Genomic DNA, 26540 nt, shown 5'->3' with positions numbered 1-26540 from the left:
ATGCTTAGCAAGTACACAAGCATCACAAACAAAATTATTTCTAAAACAATCTCGAACTAATGAAGGAAAAAGCCTTTCTAAAATACTAAAGAAAGGATGACCCAAACGACGATGCCACTAATGAAGGAGATGAGGAGAGAAGCCAATAATGTACTGAATAGCCTGGGTGGAGGACAATGGTAATGTGGTAGGGACGACATCCAGAAAGTACAGTCCACCATCTGCTACCACTGCCAATCGTTTTCCTCATAACCAGTTCATGAAAGACACAATGAGTAGGAAAAAATGTCACTAAGCAATCTCAGAAAAATGCACTTGAGGACGAGTTTTACTACCACGGCCACAACCCCAAGTAGGACGACCATTCAATTTCCAACAATGCTCGCGATCATGTCAATCTTTCCCACAATAACCACACTTCAATTGATCTCAATCAACCGAGATACCCTTATTACCAAACTAAACTAGACTAGGCTTAGGATCACGGGTGGTAAAAGCAACAACCAAAGCAGACCGATCCTAAATAGAGGAATGGGTCATAGCACTACGCCAACTTTCCTCTTGCTAAATAAGAGCACAAGCCTCGCGTAAGGTGGGAAAAGGGGAATGACCCAACACTTGGTCTAATGTGCCAAACAATTTCATATGCTCTATGAAAAACTTAATTAGGATTAGTATTAATTAAGCATGATTAATTAATCCTAATCATAAAACCTAAAACGATTAGGTACTCAACCTCACTTAATTAGAGTTAATTAAGATTAGTTAAGTTCATTGTGTGATTAGTTGACATGAAGTAGGCACACACCTTAACTTTGAGTCTATATAGCACGGACACGGGACACAACACGAACACGCGGACACGCAATTTTTCAAAAAATGGGAGACACGACACGCTAGGGACACGTTTAATATATATAATTTTATTTATTTATTATATGTCTAAAATAAAAAGAAAATCATTAATTCTTATACAATTACAATAATTATAAAATTAGTAAACACATTTTTTTAATTTTTTTAATAAAAAATGAGTTTTTTTAAATAAAAATGATTTATTCTATGAATTTTAGGTTTAACAAAAAAAAATAAGGATAAAAAAAAGAAAGAAGAAAAAAAAAGAGAGGGAGAGAGAAACGGGATCAAGAAAAAGAGGGAAAAAAAATAAAAAAGAGAAACAATAGAGGAGAGAGAGAGTGAAATCAAAAAGGCAGAGAGAGAGTCAGAAAAGGCAGAGACGAAAGGGAGGAGAAGAGGAAGAAAATGAAGAGAAGAAGAAGAGAGAAGATGAAGAATACCACCTCAGCTTCTTCGATTGACAGGTTAGGCTTCTTCCTCTCCCTCAATCTCTCTCTCTCTTTCTCTATCTCCTCCGCAACAGCTGGGGCTTCTCTCTTTCTCTATCTCCCTCGATCTCTTTCTCTATTTCTCTGTCTCCTCTGCAACAGTTAGGGCTACTTCAATCCACTCACGCGTGTCCGGAAAGTGTCCCAGCGTGTCCATGGCGTGTCCGACTGGAAAATTTCAAAACGAAAAAAAAGGGGACACGTTAGAGAGAGTGTCAGACACGTGTCTACTGCGTGTCCGACGCGTGTCCGTGTCCAACACTCATGCGTAGGGCCTGGCGACGTGTCTTTGCTTCATAGCTTGGAGTGCCACCTCCTCCTCAATATAGATATGCTGGAAATTTGTGTTAATGCATATAATAAGATAGTGGCATATGATAGTGGTGTTGGTGGTAGATAGTGGCATGTATAGAATATGATAGTGGTGTTGGTGGTAGATAGTGGCATGTATAGAATATGATAGTGGTGTTGGTGGTAGATAGTGGCATGTATATAATATGATAGTGGTAGATAGTGGTAATATATAATATGTAAGTGGCATATAATGGGTTATAATGATGTTTGTAATATCTCCTATATAAGGAGTGTCATTTGGTCTTGTAAAATAAGAAGTTTTGAATATAACAGAAATATATTCCTTCTTCCTCATATTTTCGGAGTTCTTCTTCCTCATATTTTCTAAGTTGGTATCAGAGCTACAAAAAACACAGCAGCCCTAAAACCGTCATAGCCATGTCGGAAGTCACGTCCGAAACCACTTCAACCCCTGCCGCTGCCATTCCGGTGAAAACGTCAAACTCTCACTCTGTCCAAATCACCACCATCCGCCTAAATGGTGATAATTTTCTCCGCTGGTCACAATCTGTCCAGATGTATATCCGTGGGCAAGGAAAGATCGGTTACATCACTGGTGACAAGAAGGCTCCTGCTGTTAATGATCCGCTGTTCGACAGTTGGGACGCTGAAAACTCCATGGTTATGACATGGTTGGTCAATTCCATGGAGGAGGATATAAGCTCTAATTACATGTGCTATCCTACTGCACAAGAATTGTGGGATAATGTTAGTCAGATGTATTCTGACCTAGGAAATCAATCTCAAGTTTTCGAATTAACTTTGAAGTTGGGAGAGATTTGTCAAGGAGATGATTCCGTCACCAAATATTTCAATTCGTTGAAAAGGTTGTGGCAGGATCTTGACATCTTCAACACATACGAATGGAAATTGGTTGACGACTGCAACCACCACAAGAAAACTGTGGAAGACAGCCGTATTTACAAGTTTCTTGCCGGCCTCAACATTGAGTTCGATGAAGTGCGAGGAAGAATTATTGGCAGACCTCCTCTCCCATCCATTGGCGAAGTATTTGCCGAAGTCAGAAGGGAAGAGAGCCGAAGGAGCGTCATGCTTAAGAAAAAAGGTACTGGTGAATCAATTGAAATTTCTGCTTTAATTAGCGATGCTGCGGCCAACAAGGCTGCAAATTACCAGCGCAGGTTTGATGATAAGCCACGGGTCTGGTGTGATTTTTGCAACAAGCCTCGCCATACACGCGAAACGTGTTGGAAGATCCATGGCAAATCTGTCAACTGGAAAAGCAGCAAACAAGGAGAGAAGAATCGTGGCTTTCCTACCGCTAATGAAGCCGATTCAGGTCCCTTCAACAAAGAGCAGATTGATCAACTCTTAAAGCTGATAAAATCCAACTCCTCATCCGGTACTCCTAGTATTTTGTTGGCACAAACAGGTAGAAATCCTAAAGCCTTCTCTTGCCTAAACTTCTCTCCGTGGATCATAGATTCCGGTGCCTCCGATCACATGACTAGTTTTTCCCATTTATTTAGTACCTATTTCCCTTGTTCTGGTCATGACAAAATCAGAATAGCCGATGGTAGTTTTTCACCTATTGCAGGAAAAGGATTTATTAAACTAACTGAGAAAATTAATCTCAATGCTGTTCTTCACATCCCCAACTTAGCCTGTAACCTTTTGTCTGTCAGTAAACTATCTAAGGATTCTAATTGTCGTGTTACATTTTTTGAATCCCATTGTGAATTTCAGGACCAGAACTCGGGGATGATGATTGGGCGTGCTAGGATGCTTGAAGGTCTTTACTACTTTGATGAAGTACCTGTTAGTAATAAAAAAGCTCAGAGCTTTAATAGTACTAGTTCAATCTCTGTTCGAGAAAAAATAATGCTATGGCACTATAGGCTAGGACATCCTAGTTTTCTTTATCTGAAACATTTATTTCCAGAATTATTTAAAGGGATTGATTGTTCTTCTTTTCATTGTGAAAGTTACATTTTTGCAAAATTTCATCGCTCTACTTATTTGCCAAAACCTTACCAGGCTTCCAAACCTTTTTATTTGATTCATAGTGATGTTTGGGGCCCTTCTAAAATCACTACTCTTTCTGGTAAAAGATGGTTTGTTACATTTATTGATGACCATACCCGCTTATGTTGGATTTATTTGATGAATAAAAAATCTGACGTGAAAAATTTATTCACAAATTTTTACAATATGATTGAAAACCAATTTCAAACCAAAATTGGTATTTTACATTCTGATAATGGAACAGAATATTTCAATGAGCAGTTGGGTGAGTTTTTGGAAAAAAACGGGATTTTTCATCAATCTACATGTCGGGATACCCCTCAACAAAATGGCATTGCAGAACGAAAAAATAAACATCTACTTAAAGTAGCAGGTGCTATAATGTTTTACATGCATGTTCCTAAATATTTATGGGGTGAAGCAATTTTAACAGCCTCTTATTTGATAAACAGGATGCCTACAAAGGTGTTAACATACAAAACACCTTTCGATTGTCTCAAAACTTTTTTTCCTGACACGAGGTTGTTTTCTGATTTACCCGCCAAAGTTTTTGGATGTACTGCCTATGTTCATGTTCCTAGTCAATTTCGTTCAAAACTTGACCCCCGTGCTATAAAATGTGTTTTTTTGGGGTATTCCTCAAACAAAAAGGGGTATAAGTGTTTCGATCCTCAAACCAAGAAATTTCATGTGAGTATGGATGTGTCATTTGTGGAAACAAAATCCTATTTCCCCAACACTTCTCTTCAGGGGGAGACAAGTGGAGTAGAAGACCGTTTTTGGGATATTTCTATCCCGCTCCCCAATGTCATTTATCCTACACAAAAACCACATTTGTCTGATAATGATCACTTAGGAGAACCAAGTTCTATGGTGCCTAGTCAAGAAGATTCTTGTTTAGGGGGAGAAGTACTACAAAATGATCTAAATCCTGAGCTTCAGGTTTATACTAGGAAGCGATTTCATCTGAGGAATAATGACCCGAATGTCCATCCTAATGACCCGAATGTCCACCCGAGTTCTGGCATCGAAATTTCAGGTAATCCTATTCCTTCTATTTCCGACCTTGATGTTCCTATAGCAATTAGGAAAGGTGTCCGAAATTGCATTAAACATCCTATTGCAAATTACCTCTCCTATCAAAGACTGTCTAAAAACCATAGAGCTTTCACATCTAGGATTTCACACTTGTTTGTTCCAAGGAATATACAGGAAGCATTGGATGATCCGAATTGGAAATTAGCAGTCATGGAGGTGATGAATGCTTTAAGGAGAAGTGGTACTTGGGAGATAGTTGATCTACCCAAAGACAAGAAAACAGTTGGGTGTAAATGGGTGTTTACGATAAAATGTAACGCAGATGGAAGCGTTGAGAGATACAAGGCGAGACTGGTGGCTAAAGGCTTCACTCAAACTTATGGGATCGACTATCAGGAGACGTTTGCTCCTGTTGCTAAAATAAATTCCATCAGAGTACTGTTATCTCTTGCAGTAAATTCAGATTGGCCTCTACATCAACTTGACATTAAAAATGCATTTCTCAATGGTGATCTTGAAGAGGAGGTGTTCATGAGCCTACCGCCGGGATTTGAGCAGAGACTTGGAAGCGACAGAGTATGCAGATTGAACAAGTCATTATACGGACTCAAACAATCACCAAGAGCATGGTTTGAACGCTTTGGGAAGGCAGTTATCAGTTGTGGCTTCTCGCAGAGTCAAGCAGATCACACAATATTTTATAAACATTCAAAAATCAGTAAAATTGCAATTTTGATTGTTTATGTTGATGACATCATTTTAACTGGTAATGATGAAGCAGAGTTAGCAGCCCTCAAAGAGAAACTCGCAAAAGAATTTCACATTAAGGATCTGGGAACTCTCAAGTATTTCCTCGGAATGGAATTCGCAAGATCCAAGGAAGGTATATTCGTTAATCAGAGAAAATATGTTCTTGATCTCCTTGGAGAAACAGGTATGCTTGGTTGTAAGATGGTGGAGACTCCGATCGAGCCTAACTTGAAGTTACAAGCTGCTAAGGCTGAAGAAGTCAAAGAGAGGGAACAATATCAGCGACTTGTCGGGAAATTGATTTACTTGTCTCATACGCGGCCTGATATTGCCTTTGCAGTCAGCATGGTAAGTCAGTTCATGCACTCACCAGGGGCAGAGCACTTTGAGGCCGTTTATAAGATCTTAAGATATTTGAAAGGAACTCCAGGGAGAGGCTTACTGTTCAAGAAACATGGACATCATCAAGTTGAAGTATACACAGATGCAGACTGGGCAGGAAGTGTTACAGACAGGAGATCAACATCCGGATACTGCTCCTTTGTAGGTGGGAACCTAGTTACATGGCGGAGTAAAAAACAGAATGTGGTAGCTAGAAGTAGTGCAGAAGCAGAGTTCAGAGCTGTTGCCCATGGAATCTGTGAAGTAATGTGGATTAAAAGAATTCTTGAAGAATTAAAGCTTTCTCACCCGACACCTATGAAGGTCTATTGTGACAACAAAGCAGCTATATCTATAGCTCATAATCCAGTTCTACATGATCGCACAAAACATATAGAAGTGGATAAACATTTCATCAAGGAGAAAATCAATGCTGGCATAATCTGTATGACCTACCTTCCAACAGGTGAACAATTAGCTGATGTGCTAACGAAGGGACTACACAAGAAGCAATTTGATAAGCTGACTAGCAAGCTGGCTATGGAAGATATCTTCAAACCAGCTTGAGGGGGAGTGCTGGAAATTTGTGTTAATGCATATAATAAGATAGTGGCATATGATAGTGGTGTTGGTGGTAGATAGTGGCATGTATAGAATATGATAGTGGTGTTGGTGGTAGATAGTGGCATGTATAGAATATGATAGTGGTGTTGGTGGTAGATAGTGGCATGTATATAATATGATAGTGGTAGATAGTGGTAATATATAATATGTAAGTGGCATATAATGGGTTATAATGATGTTTGTAATATCTCCTATATAAGGAGTGTCATTTGGTCTTGTAAAATAAGAAGTTTTGAATATAACAGAAATATATTCCTTCTTCCTCATATTTTCGGAGTTCTTCTTCCTCATATTTTCTAAGTAGATATATGCTCATACTTTAGAGACAAGTGTCTCTCCCTCCAAATAAATCAAAGAAAAACAAAATCAGAAAGAGAATATCTGCTAGAAAGGAAAAGAGGAAAAGAGGAGAAGGAAAATAAAAAGAGAAAGAGGAAAAGGTCAATTTCTTGACCTAAGATAGTTTCTAGCTTGATTCAAGGTAAAATTCATGCTTCCACATCACTTAATGATCCTTTGATTGGTAAAATTTGTATTGAAAATGGATTTGGTAAGAACAAGTGGAGAAAACAAGCTTGGAGAATTGTTTTCATTGAAATTAAATTTTTTGATTTGAAAAGGTCCGAAGTTCTTGCATAAAAATAAAATCCATGAAGCTTACTTTAATTCCTATGGTTTTAGAATGACATATTTCATGTTTTGGGGCTTTGAAATAGTGAAATTTGGACTTGAAATGGCCTAGAATTCGGGAAAATGAGCTAAAGAGCAGAACCAGCAGACCGCCGCTCAAGCAGATCATTCCACAACCCATAAGCCAGTCCCCTACCCCATTCCACTCAAGCTACTCGGACCCCAACTCAAGCGAGACGGGGCCTATTTTGGAACTTTTCTTATTTTGACCTGTTTGACCTTTTGGGATCATTTTTAACCTTTGAACTGGCTTTGAGGCATAAGTAGACTCCAAAATAACACTAAAGTTTGATATACCTAAAATCAACTTGAATTGAGAGAAGAGTTCTCCAATTAAGCTCGTCACCTTCAATACTTGTTTGATTAAATATGTACCAACAAGTGTCCCTTTTATGTTATGTTAGCCAATAAACTTTATGAACAAGTCTTCTTTGAAGAAGTTAAGGTGAGTAGTGTTTCTTGAAAGTTAAGCTTTGAAACTCAAACTGTATTTTGTTATGAATTATATTGAAATGCTTGATATCAATGAATATCCTATGCTACCTATGTTTGAAAATATACAGGTGGCATCCTCGGTTAGTCTTGGCTACTAGTTGATAGAAAATGTACAAGTAGCGTATGGTTGAGAACTCCTTTCCTACATGCATGTGAGTTTGTTTAACCGGTTGTTGACCCGGTTACTCCTTTGCTCCCACCGCTAGATGTATATTATCATGTTTTAGAAATGAAATGTATGTTCAAAAGCTGATTTTAAGTTCTTTGTTCAACTATGTTATTATCATATGAATAGCTTTGATTTAATGTTATTCATTGGGTTTTGGCTCACCCCTCTCCGCTCTATGTATGTAGGCAAAAAAGGCGATTAAGGCTTCTGCCAACATTGTATATAAATGTATATATGATGTGAAGATCTACATGTTTTGTCTTCCTGAGAAAGGGATGTGTTGTCAACATCTTTCTATATAGTTGGTTTGATAGACATGATGTAATTTATTTTTTTTAGTTTAGTTGTACTCCTTTTGTAATTAAGTAAGAATGTTTTAACCATAAATAACGAAGTGGTTTGTTTTGATTTTATTAATCTACGCACCTGCTCCAAATGAATGTGGGACTAAACAGGTTAATGAATTTAATGGCTTCTGCTACTTGTGATGATTTCACCCCAAATTTTTTTTCTTTTTCAGAGCACTATAAGATGGTTTAAGTAGGCCTTTTACCCTATCTCAGTAAATGGGCTCATGACATCAAATCTAGGCAATAATTTTTGTGATGGTGATCTACATTGAGTAGGGGAAACTCTCTCCTACTAGTAGTGAGCCCCCATGTTACATAGACTCTTCAAAATATATCAAATACCAAAGTCCTACACCCAACAGTTGGACAATATATGGGTTATATGTCTGATACTTTCCATCGGATACTTCTTATATATATGTATTTAACATTATTTTTATACGTATATATTGTTTTATATTTACTATAAAATGAGTAAAATGCTTTTTTTTACACTAGATGTTACATTACATATAATACCATTTTATTTAACATAATAAATTAAAATTATCGAAACCCTTTTTGGCAAGTTCACATATCCTTAAATTTGATATTTGATGGGTCCATGCAGTGTCCCGGTTCTAAAATCCGACTTGAACATGTTTGAATGGATGCCCCCTTTTGTTGTCGGGCTTGTGGATAGATATAAGGTGGTGTTATTATATTTTTGTACTTCTTTTCTTTCATTCATTTGGTTGGGACCTTGTTGTTGCCCTAGAACTGTCCCAGAGAATCTGCTTCAATTTGGTTGCGCCTACGATAATCACCATCGTGCCTGTGATGTGTGAAGTCGAACTGCGAAGGGCCACGACCAAAACCACCTCCCAGTACTTTTGCCTATATGAGATTCTGTGCTCACAAAGGTTACAGTCGCGACCACAACTGTGTCATTCGTGCCGCAGTGTTTTAGTTCGCGGCCGCAATCTATCATTTATATAAGTCAATTCAGTGCACGAAAATATCAGTTTTTGTCCCTCTTTCTGCTCTATCTCTCCTCAATCGGATTTAGCCCTAATTTCTTGTGCTTCAACCTTGATTTTGGAGTGTTTATACTTGGGTTTGATCTACAACCCAAACACGGCTATTGAAGAGCTTGGCAAGGGCTTCGTTTTAATCTCGGCCAAATCTTGATTCGGGTGTTTAAAGTTGCTTATACCTTCTCCTCTTCTCTTCTAGAGGCAGGGTTCTATTTCATTGACTCAGTATGAGTTCATTAGTGTATTTGTGGTATTTTGGTACAAAGAAGCATGTTGTTGTGGTGGTGTTGTTGATTGTTGATTTTGGAAAACAATTTTAAGGGTCAAGGGTTTGTGTAATTGGGTGGTTGGTTTTCTATATTCTTGTTATTAAACCTATTTTTCTTTATATAAAATTACATGTGGGTATTTAAAGTTGAGAAGGCCCAATTTGTGAAAACCCTAAATGTTTTGGAAATTGGGAAATTTATGAGCTTATGGTGGAACTGGTAATACTATGTTGAGTATTATGTTGTGAAATTGAATTTGGGAAAAAGTAACGAAATTGGGAGTTTATGAATATAATTTGTGAAATTATATTATTGTTTAGAGGGTTGTAATCATTAAAGGGAAATGATGTTGATTGTAGATAATCACTCTCATTGTGTTATTTTGAGATGTATTAGTGGGAACGAAAATCCGCCGTTGAGCGGTGGTGCAAGGAGCACACTTTTACCAGGATTGAGTAATGTTTTGTTGCATTGGTTATCATTAAAAAAACAATGTGGTTTAAATTGAACGGTTAGGGTGAATTCGGGTCATGTATAGTTGAGATTGTGATGGGTTTAGGTGGTGCTTAGCGACGACCACTAGCAAAGTGTAACTCATGTAGTGCACTAGGTTTGGATGGTGCACAATGATAACCACTGGTAGAGTGTAACTCACGTCGTACACTAGATTAGGTGGCACTTAGCGATGGTCACTGGCAGAATCTAATTTCTTATAGTGCACTAGTTTAGGTGGTGCTCCACGATGACCACTGGCAGATACATGGACTTGGGAGGATTCACCAGGTCTTACGGTTGTTGATGAAAAAGGAAAGGTTTTCAAACAAAACGTTTTGAGCTTATTATACTTGTGAAGCCTCATGACCATCTATACTAGTGAAATTGTATTAGTTTCTGAAATGTTCTCTACCGGACTGTAAGTTCACCCAACGTGACTGAAATTTTTTTCAAGTATTGATGATGTGCCCTGTCACGGAGATGAGGCATTGGATGTGTGCTTGAGCTGAGAAGATAGCTATTCTAACTTGTAGGCGTTAGGCCATCTATGTTGTAGGCTGTGAGCCATTTTTGTAAGGGTTACACCCTTGTATATAATGCAAGTCTGCGAACATATTTTGCTTACTCATGATATCACTTGATGTACTAAACGTTCATTCCACTTAGATATTGAATGTAGGGTGTATGTAACCGAAGAGACTCATATTGAATTATATTATTATATCCATCTACATGAGAGACCTTGCTTTATTTGCGATTATTGTTTATGTTTTCTTTAATTAATTACTAGTTTATTCACATGGGTCGGATCTTGGGAATCCGGGGTGTAACAGACCTCTAGATAAGCACCCGCACCCAGCGCCATTACCTGACTCTAGGAGTGGGCAACGGTTTATCCGAACCGCTCAAACCGCCCAACCCGCATATAAATGGGCAGTTTCGCAAACATAATGTGGACGGATGTGGTTTGAAATATGACAAATTTGCGAGTTGTGAAAAAACTGCCCACACTTTAATTATTATTATTTTATTTTTTTTTTATATACCAACTTTGTAACTTTAACAGGAGCACTATTATATTCTCTATGACACTAGGATCCTTATTTTTAAGTATTTCTCAACTTTCTTAATGCCGTAGAATTATCAAGTCCTAAACTTGGTTTCTTATATGATTTTCATTGGTGACTCATCTACTTTTTCCTAATAAAATTTTCCTTCTGGTGGTCAATGGAGCTTCTAGTTTGATTATTGATTACTGAACTGGCAATTCTAATTGATACAACCTTTAATGCATTGATATACATTTTTTAATGCGTTGATATACATTTTTTTTATGGCAAAAATGCTAGTGTGAGGTCTCTTTGTTTTGGGTACTTTTATTTAATGCATTGATATTCAATTTTTATTAGTAAACTCATCAGAAAATTGTTGTCAAATGATCACAAATATATTAAATGAATCTGATGCCTAAATTCGATGAAAAAAAAAACTCAACAACTAATTTTTAAAGAAAAAAGTGTAAACCGTAAACCGCCCGCACATCTGCAAATCCTATCCGCACAAATCGCAAACCGCACTGCGGGCAGTTGCGGGTTGACTTTTTCTCAAACCACATAGATGCGGGCGGGTCAAAACCAAACCCTGAACCGCAAACCGCACAAAACCGATCCGCGAGCACCCCTACCCAAGGTTTTAAAAAGCGGCCGCAACCGTTACGTAACGCCATTACGTAACGGTTGTAGTAGTTACCGCCACCCGTTACGACCGCTTTTGCAGTGTGATTGAGATTCACAGGTGTATTGGCCGTAGCGGCTGCTATAGCAGTCGTAACAGCCATAACAGCTCGTTACGCACCGTTACGTAACGGTTCCGAATTGCTTCTTTCAAAAAAAACAAAAAACACAAAAAAAAAAAAAAAAAAAAAAAAAAAAAATTGAAAATTGGGGAAGAGAGATTGAGAGAGAAGAGGGAAGATGAAGAGGGAAGATGGAGGAAAAAGAGATAGAGAGAGAGAAGAGGCAAGATGAAGAGGGAAGATCGAGGAAAAAGAGATAGAGAGAGAGAAGAGGCAAGATGAAGAACATGTTATTGATTTGTTAAAGCTGTAAGACCTATGCTATTCTATTCAGTTGCTATCACTCAACCATTTTGTTTGTGTACGTCTATCTATATATTGTTTGAAAATAATAATAATAATAATAATAATAATAATAATAATAATAAGTGTGGTCATTATTTATTTGGCTTGATTAATATATATATATATATATTTAGGCTTTTATTTATTCTCTTACTTTTGTCATTATTTATCTTATATATAATAGTTAGTGATTGATTTTTTGTATAATATAAAGTCATTAATTATTAAAATAAAATGTAAAAAACTCAGTTTATAGTGATTTAAAAATATGAAATATATTGGATCAAACTTAAAAATTTATAAAAATTGATCAATATTTATTTTAAAACCCAATAAATATGATCATGGAAAAAAAATGTGCGTATCGGTAAGTTTTTTTCAAATTGTGCGAAAAATAAAAAAATTCACGGTTCCGGTTACCGCAACCGTTATGCTACGGCCTTTACACCCCGCAACCGCAACCGCAACCGCTTTCGCTTTTCAGAACCTTGACCCTACCTGACTCCATGTAACATAGGTGAGCTCAAACTCAACTATAGAAGCAGCTAGAGGGACGGTTTTGGAGTTGATGTCAGATGTTTTTTTGTGGCTAGATGGTTAGTAAACAGACTGGGTTGTTAAGGGTTAGTAAGGGTAGAAGTTTGAGAGTAAAAAGAAAGGATTTATGGGGCTGTTCGGGAATGTTCTGGGTGCTGTGAACAGTAACCCTTGCTCCTTTGTATTCATTTCGCAATCTAGGGTGTTAGGAGTGAAGAACTAGGTGCTTGAGGTTGAATGCAAATTCAGATCTGATTATGTCGGTTTAGAGGCTAAAAGTGCTAAAAAAAAAAAAGGATGAATAAAATTCTGGGAATCACTCGTAGAACTAGGCATCACACTTAAGATTTGATTGCATCACACAATCCGTAGAAGAAAGCTTCAAAACTCTAAAAATTCTTTAGAAACATATTATCCACTGAATTAGAAGCATTATATGACATAACATTGGACAATTCCAACTCCCAATAGGATTTGACTTCTTATTTAAAAAATAAGACTTTTGACTTCTAAAAAAAACTCTAAGACTCCAATAAGACCAAAAGACCTTCTACAAGATTCCAATTGGTCGTGAGGGGGTTCAACATGAAACCAAGCAATTTCCAAACTTCATTGCTTCTTTAGTTTTGGTTTTCCTTGCCTAGTGGAATGCATCAGATGTATTATCAAAAATTTACATAATCCCACTTGACAATCAACAGAATAAAAAGATATTTTCCATATTTCTCTGATCTTTTAAAATTTATAACTTTGCATACATTCTGTGTGCCAGTTTATTTCTTTGGCATATTTTTGGGTGTCGGTTTGCCATACTTACCTACCCAAAAACAGTTTTCCCATACTTTCAAGGGAATTCCCTCGTTTTTTTATCAGCAACAGTATAAATTGTATTGCAAACATGCCGAGGGCCCACAACCCATATACAAACAAAAAAAAAAATAGAAACTTTTGGAATTAGAAATTAGAATAAAGATCCCGTGATTATGTAATCACGTGATATTAGGCAATATAAAATACATGGGCTGGTCTCTATTCTAGACAAGCCAGTTACATACAATTCTTCTTGGTATCAGAGCCAAAACCCCTAGCCCATCGCTTCTTCCCTTCTTCTCTCTTCCTGTCAGCATCACCCAACCACATCCCATCACTACCAGCAGCCACCACTCATCCAGCACCACCTGTTCTCACTGTCAACAGCCTCTACAGGCTCAGTCGGCCCCTCCAGGCTGTGACACAATCCCCAACCATGCCAACCCAGGCCTCCCTTGTGCTATTCGCACCACCTAAGGTAGTCTTTGGCCCTTTGCAGCCCCTTTTCGGATCTGCTGGTTCTGTTTTTACCCTTCTAGGGTTCTTGTGCTGATGTGGTAAGCACCTTACTTTGTCTATTTTTATTGTTGGACTACTGGGTTGTTCGGTACCACGTAGGGCTGTTCAACAATCCAATCAAACCGACCAAACTGACAACAAATTGGACGGTTTTGCTGAAACGAACGGTTGGCTGTGGTTTAAAAATGCACCAGATCTCAGTTACACAGTCGGACGTCGAGTTTGAAGAATAGGAACCGCCTAAAACCGAACCGACGAGTTTTTAAAATTAAAATACATTATCTTTGCACATATCTCCATATTATGTAGTATAGTTGTCTATCTGCCACTGTTCAAATCTTTTCAGTTTCACATATCTCCATATTATTTATTGCAGTACACCTGTCCACTTCTATCACTTTTTATTTATTTATTTAAAAAGTTCACCCTCATCCATTGTTTCTGAAATTCTTTCATCTTACCAACCATACGATGATAAAACCAATGTTAGAAACCCTATTCAAGCATCCTTTAAATCTCTCACCTTCCCAATGATACGAGGATGAAACCAATATTACAAAAATCTCTCTTCGGCTAAGCCGCGATAGCGTTTGACATTGGCTGAGCAAACGTCTAGAAGAGTACTGGCGACGATGGGCAATGTTGCCAGTAGTACCGTCACCCAATCTAGAGTTTCTCTCTCCTCTATTTTATTTTCTTCACTCTCACTCTTTCAGATCTATGATTTTTTTAATTTTTTTTTTCATATCTTCACACAGATTCTCTCTCTCAAATCCTTATATCAATATCTATGAAACCGGCTATATTCCAACCGCCAGCCGAATGAAAGGAGTAGACGATTTCGAATAGACCTACGGTGGCCAACGGTTGGTTAGATCTCCCAACCAAATGATTCGGTTCGAGTGTCGATTCCCTCTATAAACTCAACCCACTGGACCCGTGAACAGCCCTAGTAACACACGTTGGTGTACACCATTTCTCTAGCTTCTTTATTCATGATTATGGCTTCTTGGTCTAAGGTCTTTTGCTGCTCTATGTGATTCTGGATTGTTAATTATAAACTTTGCATCATGACTGAGGCCCCTTCTGTTGTTTTACCTAAGGGTCATAATAAGCCGGTTGCTTTGATTTTTCCTTTTCATAACAAGCACCTGTTCAATGCATTACTAGTGTTTTGTTGAATGGGAAAAATTTTGCTACATGGAGTCATTTCCTTATACTCTATCTTGGGGGCAAGGGGAAAGCTCATTGGCCTTTGTCTACAAAAACTCAACCTGCAGATATAGATTCCAAGCATAGTCAATGGGATATTGACAATTGCACTATTTTAGGATGGATGTTAAATTCCATGAAGACTCATATATACCATATGTTTTTGTATTGTAATATTGTTCCTCACTTATGGCGTGCCTTATCTAGATGTATGCTCATGCTCATAATTATGTTTGCATTTTTTAGCTTTATCAAGATATCTCTCATGCATCTCAGTCAGCTTTGAGTCTCTCAGTAGCTAAATTGTTTGGGTATCTACAAGCTCATTAGGAGGAGTTTGTTCAATATGAGCCTTTGAGTGATTTTCCTGCAGAGGCTGCCTCTATTGTTACGAAACGGTTTACTCGTCAGCACACCTACCAGTTGTTGATGGGTTTAACTTTTGAGTTCGAGTCTCTTCGCATTCAGATTTTAAACATTGATAGTAAGGAGCGTCGCCATCGGTTGGTTCAACTTGTCTCTTCCCCAGTTTCTAAAACGCCCACTGCTTCTGATCAAATGGCACTTGTTGTGAGTTTTAGTTCTCGTCCTTTTACTGGGCAGGTCACTTATCATTGTGGCGAACAAGGCCATGTTAACGCTCGTTGCTTCAAGTTTCATCCTGAGTTGAGACAGCGGTTTTCCCGTGCTTGTCCATCTGGCTTATCTCGCACTGCTATTATTGCGGAGACCATCCCAAACCCTACTATTCCAAATTTCTCCTTCAGACACAAATTGGTCGGCTTCAGGCACAAGCTTGGGTCTCTGATTTCTCATGTCCCCAGGCCGTTATCCTCAACTGCCCCATTGGCTACAGGTACTCCTACCGGTTTCCATGTTCACTCTACACATCTTACTTAGGTTCTAGATTCAAGGGCTAATGACCACATGGCAGGTGAACTTTCCTATCTTTCTTCTCCAATTCTTGCTATGGCCCAAACTGTGTCTCTAGTTGATGATTCTACTACTTCTGTTCGCCATCGGGGTGGTGTTACTCTATCTTCTGATATTACTCTTTCCCCTATCCTACATGTTCCTAATTTCGCATACAATCTCGTCTGTGAGTCAGCTTGCCAAGGCCTTTCATTGTGCTTTCATTTTCTTACTCAATTCTTGCTTGTTACAGGACCTGAGTTCGAAGAGGAATTTTTAACAAGGGATATGAGCGTGATGGTTATACTAGTTTGGAGATCCACCAGATCAGCCGCCTTTTTCTAGTTTTTCAGCTTCTGTGTTACCTGAGGATTCATGCAAACTTTAGCATTGTGGCATGCCTGTTTAGGTCATGCAAAATTTCAATATTTATGTTTGCTTTCTCCATCTTTTTCTAAAGCTGGTAAGACTCATAAATTTCAATGTGATGTGTGTGAGTTAGCTAAACATACTCGTACTACTTATATTCCTCGTATGCACCATGCCCTTGTGTGTTTGATCTTATTCATTCCAATGTTTGTGGCCCTTCACCTATTCCTGCCTTTTCTAGCCATCGACATTATGTGACCTTTATAGATGACCACACTCGTTGTACTATGGTTTATCTTATTAAGCATAAATCTGATGTCTTTCCCATATTTGTTCAGTTTCTTCAGACAGTTAAAACCCAATTTCATATTGTTGTTCGCAATATATGGTCTAATAATAGTGGGGAATACATCTCTGATGCTTTTCATTCCCATCTTAATCAGGTTGGTATACTTCAACAACTTACTAGCCCTAATACTCCTAAACAAAATAGGATTGTCGGATGAAAAAATCGTCACATAATGTATGTGGTTTGTTGTCTTCTTCGAGGTATGAATGTTCTTAAGTCTTATTGGCATAATGTCGTCCTTATCACAGTGTATCTTATTAACCGCACACCTAGTCATGTCTTGCAAGGACTTGCCCCTCTTCAGGTCTTACATCCTACCACGACTCTTTTTCAAGGTCTTGCCCCTTGGGTTTTTGGGTGTACTTGTTTTGTCCAGAATAGAAGTCCTACTCAAACCAAGTTGGATGAGAAGGTCATTAGGTGTATCTTGTTAGGATATTCCACTATGTCGAAAGGGTATTGGTGTTATGATCCTAGCACCCATAGGTACTATCATTTGTGTGATGTGACGTTTCATGAGGAGGTCCCTTTTTTAGGTACTCACACTTATGTGCAGGATTCCTCTTTCACTCCTGTCCCATTAGAGGATTCTGGTGTTCGGCCTCTTCTATTTTTGATGAGGTTGAGGTTGGCCCTACTAAGGTTCCTCCTCCTCTTCCTCCATTACTAGTATATTCTCGTCACCCTCTGTCCCCTACCAACAGCCTCTTCGATACGTGGGCCAAGAGATTTTTTCACTCTGGTTACTGCTCCTCGTCACAACCCTTCTCATGATAGACATCCCCCTAATCGTTTTGGTTATCTTAGCAATACTAATCATTTTATTTCTCAGTATCTTTATTATGACAGTGTTTCACCTACCTATCATTCCTTCCTTGGCAAGCTCGAGTTGGAAACTATTCCTCGTTCTGTGTCAAAAACTCTCCAAAATCCCAAGTGATTGGCTACTAGGCAAACAGAGATGGCAACTTTGGAATAGAATCAGACTTGGCAGCTTGTCTCTCTCCCATCTGGTGAGAAGATTGTTGGTTGCAAATGGGTTAGTATTAAGTATCTTGCAAGTGGCATTATGGACCGCCACAAAGCACAGCTGGTTACCAAGGGCTTTACTCAAGTTCTGATAAGGATTTTGGGACTACTTGTGCACCGGTTGCCAAGGTTACCTCTTCTTATTTCCCTGGCTACTCTTGGACTCTTCATCAGCTGGATGTCAAGAATGCCTTTCTTCATGGGAACTTCCTTGAGACTATTTATATGGTTCCTCCACCAGGTTTTCAGGCTAAGGAGCATACGGGAAAGTTTGTCAACTATGCAAGTCTTTATATGGGCTTAAATAGTCTCATCGGGCCTAGTTCAGCTGCTTTAGCTCTGTCATTTTATTCATGGGTTTGTTCAGTGCCACTTGGATCATACTTGCTTTATTCGCTGAAGTCCCATTGGTATTGTTCTACCTGTGAATAATGTTGATGATATCATTCTCACAGGTAATGATTCAGTTGGCACAGCTCAAGCCAAGAGGGATTTGAGTCCAACATTTGATATTAAGGATCTGGGTCTTCTCAAATATTTTCTGGGTATTGAGGTTGCTTGCTCTCGTTAGGGGATTTCATTGTCCCAAAGGAAGTACATTCTTGATCTACTTCAAGACCCTGGTATGCTAGGATGCAAACCTGTTTCTACTCCTATCGATCCTAACCTCAATCTTACATCAGAGTTTGGCAAGTAACTAAAAGATCCAGGCATGTATTAGCGCCTTATTGGCTGCCTCATCTATTTGACTAACACTAGAGCTGACTTGACTTTTGTGGTTAGTGTTGAGTCAATTTATGCATGCACCTCGTACAAAGCTTGTTGATGTTATTCATCATATTTTGCGGTATTTGAAGATTTCTCATGATTTGGGATTATTTTTCACTGCTGGTCTTCAATCTAGGCTCTCTTATTTCACTAATGCAAACTAAACAAGGTCTAGAACTGATAGACACTCCACGTCCGATTTCTATATTTTCTATTGTGATTATCTTATATCATGGAAAAATAAGAAACAGACCGCTGTCTCTAGATCTTCTGCTGAAGTTGAGTATTGGGCAATAGCATAGGGTACATGTAAGGTTTTGTGCCTTCGCTCTATTCTTGCAGAATTAGGACTTGCTGAGGATGCTCCCTCCTCTTTGTTTTGGTGACAACAAATCAGCTATTATGTTATCCTCTAATTCTGTACTTCATGAGCAGACGAAACATATAGAGGTGGACATACATTTTATTCGAGAAAAGGTTCGGACTGATATTATGAGTCCTTTCTTTGTCTCTTCTTCTGAGAAACTAGCTGATATGTTGACAAAATCTGTTAGCCCAACATTACTTCAGTCATCTATTGCCAAGTTGGGTTTGTTGAATGTTTTTGCACCCACTTGAGGGGGAGCCTTGGAATTAGAAATTAGAATAAAAATCCCGTGACGGGATATTAGGCAATATTATTGTATTTTTTATTCCTTTTGATTTCTTTCCTATTCTGTATATATTCTCCATCAATATAAATACATGGGCTGCTCTCTATTCTAGACAAGCCAATTACACACAATTCTTTTGAAACGAAAAAACAAAACAAAGATAAAACCCTAATACAGTCAAAAGAAACCACTCCCAACAACAAAATGCTCCAATAAGCATCAACTCCACTAAAGAAACTTTTTCAGCTTCCAACATCATTCTCCATTTGTCTCCACCAGCTTTACCGATAGCACCAGCAGATTTAATTTCCAGTGCTTCTCCTTAAATTGGTTCCTAAACTTAACCATGAAAAGCACTAACACGCTTCTTTGGTTTCACCACAAGATCAAAATGAGAATGGTCACAGCTACCCAACCCTTCAACATGCATTAAGTCCTCTCCTTTCCCTGTTAAGGGGATTCCCTTGTTTTTTATTAATAGAAATTGGAGGGCAGTATATTATTTGTAGTTTTTGCTTTTTTCTGTTACTTTGTGGAGGGCTTCTTGTCCGCCATTGTATCCATTTTTGTACTTTTATCTACTTTGATAACATTATTATTTCTTTGTTGCTGATCAAAAAAGGCCAGCCAATATCCAGTATATAACCCAAACAACATCATTTTCTGACCTATCAATCCAAGCATATATGTCAGTATTTAAGTAAAGTTTATTTACCACAGAAAATAAGAGCATAGTAAGAGCAAATTTCTGAGCATCAGATAAGGTGGAGTATTAGTCATTGTCAACAATTAAGAAAGCATATAATGGAAATCTTATTCTTATATCATGCCTTACCACATACCTTTCCACTCTTGTACTGTGACATATCAGCAATGCAGTATCTTCAATGAGTTTAAGGAAATGCACAAGGAACCAAACTGGATTCAAATAAAAACTTGGTAGCACTAGCATAAGAATACTTCAATCTTGAAAGCCATAATGAAGTTGCAACATGTACCAATACATTCAAAATGCAAGTATGACCACATTTTATTCATAAATTCTCCAATGCAAAGGAAATTGGTGGGTGCCACCTATTGTATACAAGCAGAAGTTATGGGAGTCTGCCACTTTTGTGAGGCTTTTTATTTTTGTTGAAAATAAACAACAGAGAAAGAAATAGAGAGGTGGACAAAAGTACCTAACCTAAGTCTGAAAGTGAAGAAACAAGAAAAAAAAACAGGTGGGATGTGACCAGGACTTTGAACTGACAATAAAGGGGAGTGTGGCCCAAAACACATGATGGAACTGAGCAACAACATTCATGTGCGCCAAGAATAAGCAACCCTTAGCCAGTGAATGCGCTAACAAAGCATGGCGCATGAATATGATATTCTCATGTGACCTTTTTGGACTAAATATAATGTGTGGAGCAATGGAATCAACAACTATCACTGGGTGTGTGAACACCCATACAGAGTCCTTGACATGTTTACCAAGTATGTTTGGCATTCTAGTTCATGTAGCAAGTTATGATTGAACTAATGCACAAACAATATGATAAGTTGGTTTGAAAATGTTTAAGGGGAATATGATTGCAAAATCAAGGTGATGTTAACCATAATAAATGGCCAAAAGGTCCAAAATGCTAGCCATAATGAGGTAGATGCATTGAGCTTCCCTCAAGAAGACAATACTCGACAAACTTGGACTTGGAAGGAGACTCCTACCTCATCGGCTGAAGTACAAACTAGAGTCTCTCACAGTTCGACCATGGAGACCTTAGTCTTATTGCAGGACTTAAGAAGACAATAAAAATGTGATCATTAAGGCTCCGTTTGTTTTGACATTAAATGTTTTTGTCAAAAATAATTTACTCATTTTCCCTTGTTTGGTTGAAGAAAAAGTAAGTAAGATATTTTTTGAGGAAAATATTTTTCCATCACTTTCCCAAAAATGACTTACCTTTAAAATTTTCGTAAGTCAATTTTTACAAAGTTGACTCTCACTCTATGTTACATGGACTCGGGTACGGGCGTCAGGTGCGGGTATGTATCTAGAGGTCGGACTCATAAAATCATAAATTTAATGCGGACTCAGCAAAAAATGTCATATTTTTATATTTTTAATCTAGTATGTGAGATAAAATGGTACTATATGTAACTTTCAGTGTCAAAATGACATTTATAACAATTATACAACAATATGTACATCTAATAATAGTGTTATATACAATTATATAAGAAGTATCCGTTGAAAAGTATCCTACACATATTTCATACCCTTGTTCAAGTGTCGGGTGTCCAACACGGGTATTTGATTTATTTTGAAGAGCCCGTGTAACATAGCTCTCACTCACTAAATTTTCAACACATTTAGCCTTTTCAAATAAGTATCTTAGCTCACTAAAGAGTCAAAAATTACACTTTATTTATAAAAAAAAAATTCTTTTAGGCTCCGCTTGTTTCGAAGTAATAAAAAAAAACTTGTAAATTTATTTTACGTAGAAAAAATATTTTTTATTTTGTTTTCCGGCGTTTGGTTGACACTTGAAATAAAAACATTTTATTGCCTAAAAGAGAAATTTTGATTCAATAAAGTGTCAATTATGACTTTTTAGTGAACTAATATATTTATTTGAAAATGCTAAATGTGTTGAAAAGGTAGTGTGTTTTAGTCAACTATGCAAAAATTGACTTACTGAATTTTTAAAGGTAAGCCATTTTGGGAAAAATAATGCAAAAATATTTTCTTTAAAAAATGTTCACTTGCTTTTTGTTCAACCATACAACGGAAAATGAGTAAAATATTTTTGAAAAAAACATTTTACGTCAAAACAAACCGAGCCTTAGGCAATAAAATGTCATTTTACGTCAAAACAAACTGAGCCTTAGGCAATAAAAAGTTTTTGTTTTAAGTGTCAACCAAATGTCCAAAAACAAAAACAAAAACATTTTTTTTTTTTTTTTTTGTGTAAAATCAATTAACAAGGAAAATAATTTTTGTGTAAAATATTCTACGTCAAAACAAATGGAGCCTAAATCAAACCGTCAGCCTTTCAGGGAAGGAAATAAAACTGCAAATAAGTTAGCTAATGTACTCATCCTAGATTCTTCAAACAAAAGCATATTCAGCCTTCAAGAGTAGCATTTTAAGCATATCATCATAAAACATGATGTGAATACCAACTTAAAACCATGAAAAAAAGAAGAGAGTGATTATGTCTGGAAGCCACTTTAAAACAATAAAAGCAACGCATCCCTTGCCTAAGCATGTCTTACAAACAGCCATAACTGAAACAGTGAGATCTACCCAATGTCACTGATACATTAGTCCAGATTCAAAAAAATTTCAAAACGCGAAACATGTTTGCAAAGGATACTCTTTAAAAAGCTTATCATAGTAGCGCTTCACCAGCTTTTGTTCCCATGATGGATTCAAGTCATCTTCCTCAGACCGTATAAACCTATGTAAAATTATTATAAAAATTGAATTACAAACTATCATAGTAATTACATAATTACAGACCAACTAAAGTAATGAATTAGGAAAAAATACTTTACGTTATATCTCCTAAAAGAGTAAAAATTAATGTACAGTCAGCAAAAAACCTTGTAAATAAAATAACTCCAAAAGAATTTATGATGCAAATGAACCTGTTCCTATCTGAAATCATATATCATGTCTTTCTCAAGGCCTCATACCAGATCCTTCTTGGCCTATCCCTAATCCTTTCCAGTTAGAGTTAAGTCCATATGACAGACGACTCGGCTAACATCTCTCATATGTCCTCAATTGGTGCTACATGTCTCACAAATTGATTCCTAGTTCTTCTGTTGCAGATTGCAATCAATCCATATTAACATTTTCAATTAATCAGATGAGCTATCTTCAATCTGTGAACATGTTTATAAACTCAAATTTCTTGTTCTATGGTAATGCCTTCATCTATCATTGATAATTTTAACTGTAATATGACATTTATTGAGAAATCGAAGAAGCCATAAAAAGGTTTTGTCAAGCCTGTTCATATAGTACATAATCCTATGGTACCAAAAGCTAAGTAATTTTATGAAACATGTGGTAATTTGGGTCTCCCCAGTTCAACTAGGATCATGAGTACACAGTACCTTCAACTACAAGTACATTCTGTCATATTTTATCACTACTCCTTCAAAGGAGCAACCCTTCTTTGTCTCATAATAAAGAACCTAGTCACAACACTCTTCCAGAGAACAAAAAGTACAAGCAAACAAAGGGGGCGAAAAAGAAAGAAAGAACAAAGAAATATCAAAAATTACATATAAGATATAGCTCTACAATCACAACTAATAAAAAAACAAGAAAAAACCCATGAAATCCAGAGACAGAAACTCAATAGGAAGCAAAATAACAATTTTTGTCCAATAAACCCTTCATGTCTTCAATCTTCTTGTCAAATACTATTGCATTCCTTTCCAACCATATTACCTATAACACTGCACACACAACACTCTTCCAGAGAACTTGAGCTTTGCTATGAAGGCCAAACCCCCTCTAAAATCAATTACGAGTCTCTGAACATAAGATGAAGGTAAAACCCAATCCATTGTCACTAATCAAAACAACCTCCAACCATAAGGCCAATACCACAAGGCAATGCGAAAATAAATCATCAATATACTTGCCCTCCTACATATAACACACCATTGAGGAGGTATATTATTTTTTAAAGAAACCTTGACAGTACAAGGGGAATTTATCAATAAACCAGAAAAAAGAGGGGGCATAATGAACCTTGCCTCCCATGAAATACAAAAAAAAAAAATGCATGCAAAAATAAAAATAATTTGACGCAAAACTAATATGCATGAACATACAACGTACCAGACTGATATAAAGACATGGGACCCTTAGTAACTCTAGGAAGATAAAATTTAGTGAACAAAGAAAAACCATGATCACAACCCCAATTTTCCAATGCATCCGCAACATTGTTAACTTCACAATAACAATGAACAATGGAGAAAACCATAGTAGCCAAAACACTTTTAACTGCAAAGGGTAAGGACACAAACACCAAGGAGCAGAAGAAACACCATTCAAAAAATAACCAACACTTTTGAGTCCAACTCGACAAAAATATAAGAAAAACCAACATTCTGACACACAATAATGCCATCCAAACTATAGCCTTGAGTTCAACCATATTAAAACAAGATCCACAAGAATGAGCAAAAGCAAAAAATATCCAGCCATGAGAATCCCTGACAATGCCACCACTTCTAGCCACCCCAGGGTTATGTCTACTACACCCATCACAATTATTTTTCAGAAAAGCAGCAGCCGGCTTACACCACTTTAACATAAGAACTGAAGGCAACTTTATCTTAGGAGGAATTTGCAAGCAAACAAATGATTGAGAAAAGAGATTTTACCTAAAAAGGACACTAAAAATCACGAAGAAGACAACAAACATTAGAAATAATACATTGCACACTCATATCTACATAACCAAACGTTGCCATGTTCCTTGCTTTCCAAATCTCCCAACGAATCAAAGAAAGAACCACTCAATATAAAAAATGAATTACCGAAATAGAACATTCGTGCAGCCACCAAAAGTCAAAACCCTAGAACAAATAGAAACGCCGAAAACTGCACTAAAACAAACATCTTTCACCATTGCCTACTTGGATACTGATATTATCCTGCAGGTACTGAAGCAAATCTGTAGCACATGTTACCATTGACAAAATATCCAGCGACACTCTGGATCCCCTGGGATGCTCACTCAGTAATGGCAACCATTTACTACCAATGTACTGATACTTGCAGCAGAAAACATCTTTCCATGGGTTTTTCCACACTCCCAAACTTCCACCACCATTTTGCAAGAAGGCACATGTTAACCACTCTCAATTTTCTAATTCCAAGCCAACCCAGCTGCACTTCTTTTGTTACTTCATCCCACTTAACCAGGGCTGCAAATGAACCGAGTTGTTCGCGAGCTAGCTCCGCTCGTTAAGGGCTCAGCTCAACACAGCTCGTTTAGTATACAAGCCAAGCTCGAGCTCAAATATTACGCTTGTTTAGTAAATGAGCCGAGCTCGAGCTTAAATAAGCTCGGCTCGTCAAGCTCAGCTCGTTTGTCTTTATTTAAATTATTTAATAAATATATTATTTATATATTCAATAACATATAAATAATACCATATATACATTATTTATGTATTAAATAAGGTAAATAATAAAAAAAATCTCATTGATCCGAGCCGAGCTGAGCTGAACTCGAGTTTCATTAATGTTAACGAGTTGAGTTGAGTCGAGTCGAGTCGAGCTTGAGCCCAGTTAGTTATCGAGCCGAGCTCGAGCTCCATAAACAAGATCGGTAAAAAAACGAGCCGAGCTCGAGCTCAGCAAAGCTCGGCTCGACTTGGCTCGTTTGCAGCCCTACATTTAACCATGTGCACTTTCCTTTTTAAATCAGTGCCACCCCACAAGAATGAAGCTTTAATTTTATCCAATTCCTTAGCCACACCTTTTGGCATTTTAAAAAAGAGATAGATGATATACAAGCAAATTAAACAGAACAGATTTTATAAGAGTGAGTCTACCACGAAAGGAAAGGAACCTCCTTTTTCCAGCTTGCCAACTTCAACTTAAATTTGTTTACAACTGGAAACCAAGTAGACTTTAATCTAGGGCTTGCTCCTAAGGGTAGGCCAAGGAATCTAAAAGGAAGCCTTTGAATGGTGCAGTTCAAAGCATCAGCAAATCCATTAACCACCTCCTCCTCTATACCCACTCCAATCACCATACGCTTAGAATAGTTGATTTTCAATCCAGATATAATCTCAAAGCATCTAAGGATTCGTTTGATGCACAGTATTTCCTCCCAATCAGCCTCACAATATAGGATAAAGTCATTTGCAAATTGAAGGTGAGAAACACACCTTATCATTACCAATAACTGCTCCTTTTAGTAGACCCAAATCCCTTGCCCTCATAATAAGTAAATTTCATCCTTCTACCACCATGTTAAACAAAAAGGGAGAAAGTGGATCACCTTGCCTCAATCCTTTCTCAGTTGAAAATTCAGAGCTAGGTGTCACGTACCAACTCATTAGGGATGCGAGTTCTACACCAAACACCTTGCAAGAGCATTAGTTTGCAAGCGGCAAGGCAAGCAGGGTAGATCCCTATCGCATCTCCTGGATTGGTCCTTCGGCATAATGCACGGGGGTACGCAGTACCACTCGTGGAGCTAGCTTCTCGGAAGGATGACAAGGGTCCAGTCCATAACAAGTGGTATCAGAG

At 37.5% G+C, this 26540-nt stretch overlaps 1 protein-coding gene across 1 annotated transcript in view; it reads right to left on the bottom strand.

Annotated features, from left to right (window-relative positions):
* Nucleotides 1–26540, bottom strand: part of LOC114319513 (folate-sensitive fragile site protein) — an 87915-nt gene that overhangs the window by 28907 nt on the left and 32468 nt on the right. The window contains exons 4-5 of the mRNA XM_082869119.1: nucleotides 22624–22707; nucleotides 20104–20143 (exon numbers count right to left, since the gene is read on the bottom strand). Of these exons, the coding sequence (XP_082725245.1) occupies nucleotides 20104–20143; nucleotides 22624–22707 (124 nt within the window). The remainder of the gene's footprint in view (nucleotides 1–20103; nucleotides 20144–22623; nucleotides 22708–26540) is intronic.

Source organism: Camellia sinensis, chromosome 5, assembly GCF_055761805.1.
Source record: "Camellia sinensis isolate YWXY chromosome 5, ASM5576180v1, whole genome shotgun sequence".
In the NCBI taxonomy this organism is placed as follows: domain Eukaryota; kingdom Viridiplantae; phylum Streptophyta; class Magnoliopsida; order Ericales; family Theaceae; genus Camellia; species Camellia sinensis.
Note: the sequence above shows the minus strand (reverse complement) of the source record. Positions and strands in the feature narration are given on the sequence as shown.